This window comes from Salarias fasciatus, chromosome 19 (assembly GCF_902148845.1).
Source record: "Salarias fasciatus chromosome 19, fSalaFa1.1, whole genome shotgun sequence".
Lineage (NCBI taxonomy): Eukaryota > Metazoa > Chordata > Actinopteri > Blenniiformes > Blenniidae > Salarias > Salarias fasciatus.
Genome location: NC_043763.1, coordinates 1621872 through 1634008, shown reverse-complemented (window position 1 = coordinate 1634008; position 12137 = coordinate 1621872). Strand labels below are relative to the sequence as shown.

General features: G+C 52.5%; 1 protein-coding gene across 1 annotated transcript in view; it reads left to right on the top strand.

Annotated features, from left to right (window-relative positions):
- The window catches only part of LOC115406718 (unconventional myosin-VI-like), a 28821-nt gene extending 18794 nt beyond the window's left edge, over window positions 1-10027 (top strand). Inside the window, exons 25-33 of the mRNA XM_030116919.1 lie at window positions 1820-1910; window positions 2380-2530; window positions 4272-4480; window positions 4557-4635; window positions 6121-6281; window positions 7389-7492; window positions 8702-8836; window positions 9019-9237; window positions 9316-10027. Coding sequence (XP_029972779.1) covers window positions 1820-1910; window positions 2380-2530; window positions 4272-4480; window positions 4557-4635; window positions 6121-6281; window positions 7389-7492; window positions 8702-8836; window positions 9019-9237; window positions 9316-9515 — 1349 coding nt within the window. The 3' untranslated portion in view covers window positions 9516-10027. The remainder of the gene's footprint in view (window positions 1-1819; window positions 1911-2379; window positions 2531-4271; window positions 4481-4556; window positions 4636-6120; window positions 6282-7388; window positions 7493-8701; window positions 8837-9018; window positions 9238-9315) is intronic.
- Window positions 10028-12137: the final 2110 nt, after the last annotated feature.

Sequence of the window (12137 nt, the reverse complement as noted above, 5' to 3'; positions counted from 1 at the left end):
TAATAGATGATATTGTCTGACACCAGCACTCAATGTGGAAAAATAACTTTCACACAACTTCAAGAAGAACATTTTTCCCCATCTAGAGTCATTTTCAGGATAAAAGACTTCCATCAGGTATGATTGGTATGGTCTTCTTTATATTTATTTGACTTAAAAAAAACACTCAAGTAAAAAAGAGGTCAAGCATCCGAACATCACATTGAAGATATTTGAAAGAGTGAATTTCTTTTAAAGGTCTTACCTGTCCTGTAGACGTTAGCAGGGTTTGGGTTGTAGACGTTAGCAGGGTTTGGGTTGTAGACGTTAGCAGGGTTTGGGTTGTAGACAGTAGCAGGGTTTGGGTTGTAGACGTTAGCAGGGTTTGGGTTGTAGACAGTAGCAGGGTTTGGGTTGTAGACGGTAGCAGGGTTTGGGTTGTAGACAGTAGCAGGGTTTGGGTTGTAGACGTTAGCAGGGTTTGGGTTGTAGACAGTAGCAGGGTTTGGGTTGTAGACGTTAGCAGGGTTTGGGTTGTAGACATTAGCAGGGTTTGGGTTGTAGACATTAGCAGGGTTTGGGTTGTAGACAGTAGCAGGGTTTGGGTTGTAGACAGTAGCAGGGTTTGGGTTGTAGACAGTAGCAGGGTTTGGGTTGTAGACGTTAGCAGGGTTTGTGTTGTAGACAGTAGCAGGGTTTGGGTTGTAGACAGTAGCAGGGTTTGGGTTGTAGACGTTAGCAGGGTTTGTACGGTTGAAGTCTCAGACTCTTCATCAGGTTTTAGTGAATCAGGAAGTGAGAGAACCCAGATGTGGCTCATCCTGTCAGTCTGATCTTCATCCAGCTGCTCCTCTGTCAGGATTAAACCTGGAGACAGACAGTTGTAGAACGGTTGTTGGACTGATAGACTGTTGTAGGACTGTTGTGGCCTGAAACAGACCTGTTGTATTTATCAACACTTGAACTTTCCGGTGAAAGTCGTTACTGATGAGCAGATTTCCTCCCAGGCGCTGTCAGTGGCCTCGGCTCAGTGAGAAGGCTGTTCAGCTCAGTCTGTGCAGGATTTTATGTTTGTGCCGTCGTGTTTCGCCTGGACTGAGTCGAGCACTTCAACATTCATATTCTGTTCCCTGTGAATATCAATAAGAGCCGCCTCGAGCAAAATAGAAAGGTCCTCTAAAAGCAGTTTCTTGAACCATTACAGTTATTGATTTAGTCTACTTCAGAGTGCAGACCAGCTGCAGCCTGTTTGTGTAAAAGCATCAAGCCAAATTACATCAGATCTCTAAAGAGCTCTGCTCTGCCTGACCACACATTCTCTGCATTAGTGGCCTGAGGAGGTTTATGTCTGCATCATTCATTATTTTCTTCCTCTCATTTCCACACTTCACCTTATTATTGCTGTTCTGTGTGTGTGTGTGTGTGTGTATGTGTGTATGTGTGTGAGAGAGAGAGAGAGCGAGAGAGAGAGAGAGAGAGTGTGTGTGTGTGTGTGTGTGTGTGTGTGTGTGTGTGTGTGTGTGTGTGTGTGTGTGTGTGTGTGTGTGTGTGTGTACTGTACTTGTTTGTTTGTTCGTTTTTTTTGCACCACAATCAATAGTTCCTATTATTGCAGTTTATGCATATATTTATTAGCAGTATTAATTCGAACGGCAACTTTTTGGTTAATTATTTGTCTGGCTGAATGCTATTGACACAAGAGCATTTTATATTTAATTGAAATGTTTACCGGGAATAGCTGAGCCCCTTTGTGTAAAAAGCGAGAAGAGGCTTTTCACGCTGCTGGGTGGCTGCTGCAGGGTTTCATCTGCTGACATGTTCTGCTGTTTCTCTCTGGAAGTGAGGAACAAGATGAGCTACAGAGCCTTGGCCTGCGTCAAGATTCAGAAGACCGTGCGCATGTGGCTGTGCAAGAAGAAGCATAAGCCCCGGTGGGTTCAGCCTGCAGCCGCCCGCTCCTTCAGGAATTATCTGTATTGAAGTTCTGAGCAAATCTACGACCACACATCCAAAAACGGTTAAATGAAAACCTGCATAAAGCCTTGTGTGTCCCTAAAGGAGCCAAGCAGACAGAGGTTTGACCACTCATTCTGCTGTGTTCAGTTTCTCTGTGTTTGGAACTGAGCTGGTATATTTATAGCATCATTTGTTTTTCCCTTGTTGTGAAGAATAGTGGGAGATGATTTAGAAACTGGACTAACACTCAGCATAAAAGACATATTTGGACAACAGCAAGAAGGAAATGGGATCAATATGGGAGATGTACTTTGTAAATCAATGTAGTCAGCAAATGCCTTCACATATTTTCTCAGTTAGTGCCTTTTAAAAGCAACTTTCCATACAGCCGGATTGTTTATGAAATATTCATGTGCACTCTTGCATTTTTCCTTCCCGTCACAGAATTGATGGTTTGGTGAAGGTCCGAAACCTGAAGAAGCACATGGAGCGGTTCAACGAGGTGGTGAACGGGCTGAAGGAGGGCAAACAGGAGATGGCCAAGCAAGTCCAGGAGCTGGCGTCCGCCATCGACGCTCTGCTGCTGAGGATCAAGGTGAGGGCCCGGTGGAGGCGGCGTGACGGGGCGAGCACCCCCACACCCTGAGGGGAAGGGTGACCAGGAGCGCTGTGTGAGCATCACTAGTGTGTGAGCCCTGAAGCTCTGTAGCATGTAGCCTGTAGCTCAGCTCAGAGCTATGTAGCGGCTCCTGATTGGACAGATTCGTCTCAGGGTCTGTCTCCTCCTGGAGTTCAAACTGGACCAAGATGGCAGCTGAATGGGAAGCGAGCCGTTGATGGATCCTGTGGACTCGTACCCTCAGCAGGCTGCGTCTTGCTGCCACAGCATCGTTAAATCCATTGTGTTAAAACCGATGCGACCATCGACTCCGCAGTATATCAGCCTCTACGATGTTTTGTTTTAAAAATATCAGTGTACATCCAATAGTGTGCATCAGGAGTCAGAACACTTTGTTTTCAGTCAGACTGCTTTCACACTCCCTTCCTGCGGCTCTAGAGACGCCGCCGCCTTGGTGGAAGCCGACCTTCTCCTCGTGGCTCACGCTGGCCTTTCCTAAGTGCCCTTTTCTCATTCGTTCTCTGGGGATCAATATTTTCAACCACCTCAGGAAAAAAGGGAAGAGCTGGCTGAAGAATCCTCTCATCTTCAATAATTCAATTTGGGCCGGCTGTTTTGCTAAACGATGAAACCTGGTTAGCGAGCTGGCTCCCAGGCCTCCCGTCTTATTGGCCCCTGCAGGCTCAGCCAGTCACCTCTGATGTGCTCCAGCAGCACCCAGATGAATTCCTTTACTTTGAGCCTTTAAACTCACGGTTTTCCAGCAGTAAACTGCTGTGATTGACACTGGAGGACCACGGCCCCCCGTCCCTCCCCTCTTGTTTAATCTGTCGCTCCTCCTCCCCATGGCTCATCTGTTAGCCCCTTAGCACCCCTGCTGGTGACACTTGTGGCGCTCTGAGCGCTCATTAATTGTTGCTGGCGTGACGTCTCTGAATGAATAATGCATGAGCCGCCAGCGCCTGTCGTTCAGGCCGCTGCTGGTCTGCAGCCATTTCTAGATACTTTTACTTGTACAGCAGAACGACATCCTGTGGATGCCACGTCTGCTGCTGAACTGTGATTCTCAGACATTGAGTGGAAAACATAAAAAAATCACAAATGTAGCTCAGTCTACTCACCCTCCACAGGTGGCGATAGTGCCTCAGAGTGTGATGAGCATCATTCCTCAGTGTAGGAGAAGTTTGATTCAACAAGCAAAGTGGGCAGGTTTAAACTCAGATTGATCCAGGTTTAAACTCGGATTGATCCAGGTTTATGGTAAAGGGACACTTGTATAGCGCTTTTTACCCTGCTTGACAGAGCCCAAAGTGCTTCACACTGCAATATCACATCAACCCTTTCACACCATACTGGGTGGTGGTAAGCTACTGCTGTAGCCACAGCTGTCCTGGGGTAGACTGACGGAAGCAAGGCGCCATCGGCCCCTCCGACCACCACCAACCATTCACTCTCACAACTTTCATACGAGGCAAGGTGGGTGAAGTGTCTTGCCCAAGGACACAACGCCAGTTTTACGCCTGCGGGAGCGGGGATCGAACCGCCAACCTTCTGGTCATAAGACGACCCGCTCTACCAACTGAGCTACTGTCGCCCCTTAAACTCACATTGATCCAGGTTTAATCTCAGATTGGAGCAGGTTTAATCTGATCCAGGTATCAGTGCTATCCTGATGTTGAACCTCGACTGTGTCCTGCTGACTGTCGCTGCCCTGCAGGCCTCCGTCATGACCTGGAAGCAGATCGACTCGGAGTACCAGGGGCTGGTGAGACGCTCCGAGCAGCTGCTGTCCAACATGCAGAAGAAGAAGCAGGAGGAGGAAGAGAGCGAGAGGCTCAAACACATCGAGGAGGAGATGGAGAAGGAGAGGAGGAGGAGGGAGAAAGAGGAGCAACGACGCAAGCAGGACGAGGAGGAGAGGAAGCTGTACGTCACCGTGAGGAGAAGACAGAGAAACACCGGCAGATGGTCATCACCCAGAACGTTCTCTTTAACCTCTTAGGAAAGCAGAGATGGAGCTGAAAAGAAAGCAGGAGGAAGAGGACAGAAAAAAGAGGATGGAGGAGGAGAAAGTCATGCAGGTGTGTAACTGAAAATGAGGAAGTTTTGACTCAAGTTTCACTCCACAGAGAGATGCTTTTTAACTAATAACTGCATATCGCTTACATTCTGATCACATGGGTCAACTGGTAGATGGTTTATGGGTTAGTTCTTAGTGGTTTGGTTGGTTGGTTGGTTCTTGTTGGTTGGTTGGTTGGTTGGTTGGTTGGTTCTTGTTGGTTGGTTGGTTGGCTGGTTAGTTGGTTGGTTGGTTGGTTCTTGTTGGTTGGTTGGTTAGTTAGTTGGTTGTTTGTTTGTTTGGTTGGTTGGTTGGTTCTTGTTGATTGGTTGGTTGGTTGGTTGGTTGGTTCTTGTTGATTGGTTGGTTGGTTGGTTGGTTAGTTAGTTGGTTGGTTGTTTGTTTGTTTGGTTGGTTGGTTCTTGTTGATTGGTTGGTTGGTTGCTTGGTTGGTTGGTTCTTGTTGGTTGGTTGGTTATTTAGTTGGTTGGTTGGTTGGTTGGTTGGTTGGTTGGTTGGTTGGTTGGTTGAATGAGGAGCGTCTCCAGCAGCCGGCTGGTGTCTTTCGGTGGATCTCAGTGGAAACCCTGGGAGAGGCTGGCAGCTCAGGGCAGAGTGTGTTCAGGTCTCAGATCCACTCAGCAGCTCTCCTACAGTATGAATAATGCAGTGTTTTCTCACCTGCAGATGGATTCATATTCAAAACGTGTTGTGGACTTATAATTGGTTTTTGGTAGCTGGGTGGAGGGTATACATTATACAGGATGAATGAAAGGCTGATCTTTGTTAATTCTGTCTCTGGGCTCGTTAAGAAAAAGAAACTTCTCTACTTCAGAGGTTTTACATCAAATCCACTGGATAAACAACCTGAGTGTTTTCCTGTCCCTTGTTTTGTCCAGTAAAGCTTTATTAAGTGGATAACAGAGCTAATTGGGCCTGGACACACGGCGGGCTTGAATAAACGGTCTGCCATGTGAGGCAGCAGGATTTTGTCAGTTTATGTAGATTTCACAAACAGCATTTGCATTTCAGTCTGGAGGTGAATTAAAACTGAGACGATGCAAAACTCAAATATGAATCCATTGTTAAAGAAAGACGAATGAAATGGGATTTGTTGTCATGAAATGGGTGAAAGTCGTTCGATCATCTGAACTCGTGTCATTTCTGTACAACATGGAAGTGAAGCAGTGAAGAGGGGGGGGAATTCAGCCTTTTCTGATGTTTGAGGAGATTTCATCTGTTTTAGTTTATATCTGCAGTGAAAAGAGTTCATTCACTCTGTCCCTGTCCCCCCGTCCCACTGTCCCTGTCCCTGTCCCCCGTCCCCCTGTCCCTTTCCCATGTGTCCCTGTCCCACTGTCCCTGTCCCCCTGTCCCTGTCCCTCCCTGTCCCTGTCCCTCCCTGTCCCCGTCCCCTGTCCCGTCCCCTGTCCCGTCCCCTGTCCTGTCCCCCTGTCCCTGTCCCTCCCTGTCCCTCCCTGTCCCCCGTCCCCTGTCCCGTCCCCAGGCGGAGCTGGAGCTGCAGCTGGCGGTGGAGCGGGAGGAGCAGGCCCAGCGAGCGGCCGTCCAGGAGCAGGAGAGGAGAGACCGGGAGTTGGCCATGAGGATCGCTCAGAGTGAAGCCGAGCTCATCACGGAGGACGGACAGATGGACGCCGGCCTGCGCAGGTACGTCCCCGGGACGCCCCCGGCTCCCCCCCACGGTGCCGCCGTGCAGCGCTGACCTCCGCCTCTCTCCCGTTGCTGTCTTCCCATGCAGCCTTGAGGGCTTTTCAGCTCTTCCTGTCTCTGCGTCCTCAGCCGGACTCATGTAAGACCTCAGCCGGTGTCCCAGTGGACACACTAACTCTAGAGCTCACTGACTCATTGACCCTATCGCCGTCTCACCGTCTCGCCGTCAGAACGCCTTCTGTGATCATTCTGGAGATCATTCTGTGTGATCATAAGAGGCGGCACAGCTGCCATTTTCCACCGATCCGCCAATTTCAGCTGATTTGAAGTTTCTAGTTTTCCTGAAACGTCCTCAGAAAAAGCTTCAGACCTGGTCACCTGCACTTTACAGCTGTGATGAAGCATAAATGTTCCTCTTCTGTCTGTCTAACAGGAAATAGATCACGTCTTTTACAGATGGTCAGTAAACAGATCACTGGCTGAGAGTGAACGACTGCGACCAATGAGAATCCTGCTTTCATTTCAGTCTGAGACACTTTGAGCCTCTTTCAGGAGGACTGACGGAACTTCCAGCTGAAATCTTCTCTTCCTGTTGCCATCCCTGATGAAGCCTCAGCTCCGCCCACAGCTGGCCTCCGTCCGCCCGTCCACCCTTCAGCTCCGCCCAGCCTCTTCTCTCTTCCGTCACCAGTACATCCACCAGCCTCGGCCAGAGTGACTGGTGATCTCAATATTGGTAGAGAGCGATGTTAGCGGCGAGGGGAGACGAATGGCCGGCGTGATTGAATCAGCGGCGTGGAATCAGCCCGGAGCTCTGCAGCAGCTCCATCACTTCAAATCACACTCATTTATCTCAGAAATGGCTTTTAAATCACCAGCTACTAACTGAATTAACATGCTGGAATACTGCAGCAGTAACATAGAACCTGCTCCCTATCGCCCCCTGCTGACGAACTCAGGCTCTGAATCGTCCTGTCGGCGTGGATCACACTCCACCAGGAGGGTTCAGCTCAGATAAATGAACTTCCTGAGCTGCTTGCGACTGGGTGGTCCTGCTCAGATGAATGATCAGATCCTCGTCCTCTCGTCTCTGTGGAACCGCAGGGGTCCTCAGGTCCAGGCGACCAAGGCTGCCGCCGGCGTGAAAAAGTACGACCTGAGCAAGTGGAAGTACGCCGAGCTGCGGGACGTCATCAACACCTCCTGCGGTGAGGAGGCCAGTGTGTGTGTGTGTGTGTGTGTGTGTGTGTGTGTGTGTGTGTGTGTGTGTGTGTGTGTGTGTGTGTGTGTGTGTGCCACAGCTGCCTGTGTGTCAGTGCTGCAGAGGAAGCGCTCCTCATTATGGAGGAAGGCTGACTCCTGCTCCTCCTCCTCTCCGGGCCAGCAGATGCCTCTCTGGCTCGCTCACACACTCCGGATAATTGCTGCTGTGCAGGACGGCGCTGCTGTTTGGCCCTCACACACTCCGTGGTGTTCCAGGGACATCTGGCTAATTGGTGAAACACTCTGCCTCCCACGGTGTGGGTGTGTGAGGAGAGGTGTGCTCTGAGACTCCGCGCCGTCCTCCAGAGCGTCTTCAACATGGAGGCTGTCTCCAGCTGTCTGGCCTTCGCTCGTACAGAGACAGTTTGAGTGTGAATCACAACACAGTCTGGACCACAGGGGGGGTCCTCTCAGACCGGTTCCTCCTGGAGGGGTCCTCTCAGGGACTGGTTCCTCCTGGAGGAGTCCTCTCAGGGACCGGTTCCTCCTGGAGGGGTCCTCTCAGACCGGGTCCTCCCGGAGGGGTCCTCTCAGACCGGTTCCTCCTGGAGGAGTCCTCTTAGAGACCGGTTCCTCCCGGAGGGGTCCTCTCAGACAGGTTCCTCCTGGAGGGGTCCTCTCAGAGACCGGTTCCTCCTGGAGGGGTCCTCTCAGAGACCGGTTCCTCCTGGAGGAGTCCTCTTAGAGACCGGTTCCTCCTGGAGGAGTCCTCTTAGAGACCGGCTCCTCCTGGAGGGGTCCTCTCAGACCGGCTCCTCCTGGAGGGGTCCTCTCAGGGACTGGTTCCTCCTGGAGGAGTCCTCTCAGACGGGTTCCTCCTGGAGGGGTCCTCTCAGAGACCGGTTCCTCCTGGAGGAGTCCTCTTAGAGACCGGTTCCTCCTGGAGGGGTCCTCTCAGGGACTGGTTCCTCCTGGAGGAGTCCTCTCAGACCGGCTCCTCCTGGAGGGGTCCTCTCAGGGACCGGGTCCTCCCGGAGGGGTCCTCTCAGACCGGGTCCTCCCGGAGGGGTCCTCTCAGACCGGCTCCTCCTGGAGGGGTCCTCTCAGGGACCGGCTCCTCCTGGAGGGGTCCTCTCAGGGACTGGGTCCTCCCGGAGGGGTCCTCTCAGACCGGTCCCAGTCTGCAGACCTTCACTGGTCTCTGCTGTGTCCAGACATCGAGCTGCTGGCCGCCTGCAGAGAGGAGTTCCACCGCCGTCTGAAGGTCTACCACGCCTGGAAGTCCAAGAACAAGAAGCGCACCGACGACGGCAGCGATCTGAGAGCTCCCAAGTCCATCACCGACTACGGTGAGTGAGGAGGGCCACACTCCTGCTTCACCTCCACACTCACCTGTGAGAGACGGCTCGCTGGCTTCCAAGGTGTTTATCTGTGGCGCTGGCGGGGATTAGCGGGCCGTTCGCTAAGCCCACGCCGCCTTGCCGCTCTCGACCGAGCCTCTCAGTGACGGTGGCCTGTGGCTCCTCTACAGCCGAGCAGAACCCGGCTCCGCCCCCCACCGCCCAGCCGCAGGAAGTCACCATGAACCGCCAGCAGCGCTACTTCCGCATCCCCTTCATCCGGCCCGCCGACCAGTACAAGGACCCCCAGAACAAGAAGAAGGGCTGGTGGTACGCCCACTTCGACGGGCCGTGGATCGCCCGGCAGATGGAGCTGCACCCGGACAAGCGGCCCATCGTGCTGGTGGCAGGTGAGGCCGCCGCCGTCCCGCAGGGCTGCGGCCGTGCTTCCCGTCGGGAGGGCTGACGGGCGGCGGCGTGTCTTCCAGGGAAAGACGACATGGAGATGTGCGAGCTGAGCCTGGAGGAGACGGGTCTGACCAGGAAGCGGGGCGCCGAGATCCTGCCGCGGCAGTTCGAGGAGATCTGGGAGCGCTGCGACGGGATCCAGTACCTGAAGAAGGCCATCGAGAGCAAGCAGGCCCGGCCCACGTACGCCACGGCCATGCTGCAGAGCCTGCTCAAGTGACCCGGGACGCACACACACACACACACACACACACACACACACACACACACACACACACACACACCTACGTCTCCATAACGTCTAGTTTCTTAGCTTCTTTTTTTAACGGTTCCTTGACATCGTGCTGTTTGTTCGTGTTTTAATGTGTGTGTGACTAAAAACATCCGCCATGATGCCTTAAACCAAGACAGAAGCCTTTTCACACCTGAGCCTCCAGCCTTAAAGGTGTGTGAAAGACAGAAAGACCACAGTGAAGTCTTTTAATGGAGCAAAGTCTCACACTTCATCTCAGCTTCTGTTTAACGACGATTATTGTGAATTAGAATGAGACCAATATGGATGTTTTGGGCCAATGCCTCAAAAACTCCAATAACAGACCAGGTTTTAGTGATGGGATAACAGAACGACATGATCAGGTCAGTCAACATGTCAGTCAGTAATGGCGGTGTGCGTCGACGCGTCACATCCAAGATGGCGGTGTCCGGTCAGCGTGGCAGCAGTGATCTGTTCTCCTGGGGTGGGGTGGGTTCTGGTGGTAGTGGGGTGGGTTCTCCTGGGGTGGGGTGGGTTCTGGTGGTGGTGGGGTGGGTTCTCCTGGGGTGGGGTGAGTTCTGGTGGTGGTGGGGTGGGTTCTCCTGGGGTGGGGTGGGTTCTGGTGGTAGTGGGGTGGGTTCTCCTGGGGTGGGGTGGGTTCTGGTGGTGGTGGGGTGGGTTCTCCTGGGGTGGGGTGAGTTCTGGTGGTGGTGGGGTGGGTTCTCCTGGGGTGGGGTGGGTTCTGGTGGTGGTGGGGTGGGTTCTGGTGGTAGTGGGGTGGGTTCTCCTGGGGTGGGGTGGGTTCTGGTGGTGGTGGGGTGGGTTCTGGTGGTAGTGGGGTGGGTTCTCCTAGGTGGGGTGGGTTCTCCTGGGGTGGGGTGGGTTCTGGTGGTAGTGGGGTGGGTTCTCCTGGGGTGGGGTGGGTTCTGGTGGTGGTGGGGTGGGTTCTGGTGGTAGTGGGGTGGGTTCTGGTGGTAGTGGGGTGGGTTCTCCTGGGGTGGGGTGGGTTCTGGTGGTGGTGGGGTGGGTTCTGGTGGTAGTGGGGTGGGTTCTCCTAGGTGGGGTGGGTTCTCCTGGGGTGGGGTGGGTTCTGGTGGTAGTGGGGTGGGTTCTCCTGGGGTGGGGTGGGTTCTCCTGGGGTGGGGTGGGTTCTGGTGGTAGTGGGGTGGGTTCTCCTAGGTGGGGTGGGTTCTCATGGGGTGGGGTGGGTTCTGGTGGTAGTGGGGTGGGTTCTCCTAGGTGGGGTGGGTTCTCCTGGGGTGGGGTGGGTTCTCTGTTTCGGGGAACTCTCTGTATCGTGGAGTGTGTTGGTGTGTGCCGTGTTCCCTGTGTGTTCCTGTCCGTTGGCCTGGTCTGTAGGCCGCCTGCCAGTCGCTTCATCACTGTAGAAAATAAAGGTCTTCCCATCATCCTCTCTGCTCGTTTGTTGCCGCCAGAGTGGAACGGCAGGAGTGAGAATGAGTTAATTCTCCGGCCTGTAAATGGCTCCGGCGCCATGGGGGTAATCGGATTACTTTGTAGATTATTTAAACGGAGGCAGCGAGATGTCGTCACCCAGATGATGGCTGTCAGGTTAATCAGGTTAATGGAGCAGATTAGAGGGGAGGGGAGGGTCCCTCGCCCCGGGGTTCCTTCATTTCAGGGACAAACAATACAAACTACTACCACACACACACACACACACACACACACTCAGGCTAATGAACCTAACCAGATCCCAGTTGGTGGTTTCAGTCGTCTCGTGGCGGCCGACCGCTGAACGCTGTGCTGCAGTGGTCACTGCTCTCCCTCCTCACGCCGGGGTCACCTGTTCGAGTCCAGGTCTGGGAGCCTTTCTTTGCAGAGTTTGCATGTTCTCCCTGGGACTGAGCAGGAGGAGTTCTTCAGCCTTCAGGCTCCCAGAGCACCAAATGGAAATGACAAACTTTTCTCTTTCTGATTTCATCTGTTTTTCACACTGAATTTCAAATGTCGCCTCATCGGCAGGATGAAAACTGATAAATGAGTCAAAGCAGCAGCCAGCCACAGCTTTCAGGAAAAGATGGAGACAAATGTCAAAAAGGAAAAGAAAAAAGAGAAATAAAAGCGCTCTCAGCTTTGGGAACCATACAGCAGGTATAAACATTGAAAGAGACTGAAATAGAAAACATGAATAAAGTGATGGAAGAAAAAGAAAAGCTTCAGGATATATATTGTGTCTGTGACTACATCCTGACTCACAGCATCTTTTTCTGTATTTGTTTCATATCTGAGCTGAAACCGTCTGTTTTGGTTCTAAAAGCGGCAGAACTCTGATTCGAGGACAGACAGAAGGATAAACTCACAAAGGAAACACTTCTCACTCTTGATGAAAAACGTTTTATTGATGTAAACTGTGTAAAAAAGGAGCGGGCCGGCTGAGCTGGTGCGGGTCGGCGTGAAGCGGACGTCCTGAACGGCTCCACCGCTGGAGTGGAGGTCCACAGCTTATACATTCATTCTCTTTTTGGGACACGACAGAGTGGAAGAATGGCATTCGAAGAAAAAACCAGTCTAAAGAAACGGCGGTGGATCAGCTGGGACGGAATAAATGCCTCATTGTGAGGAAAG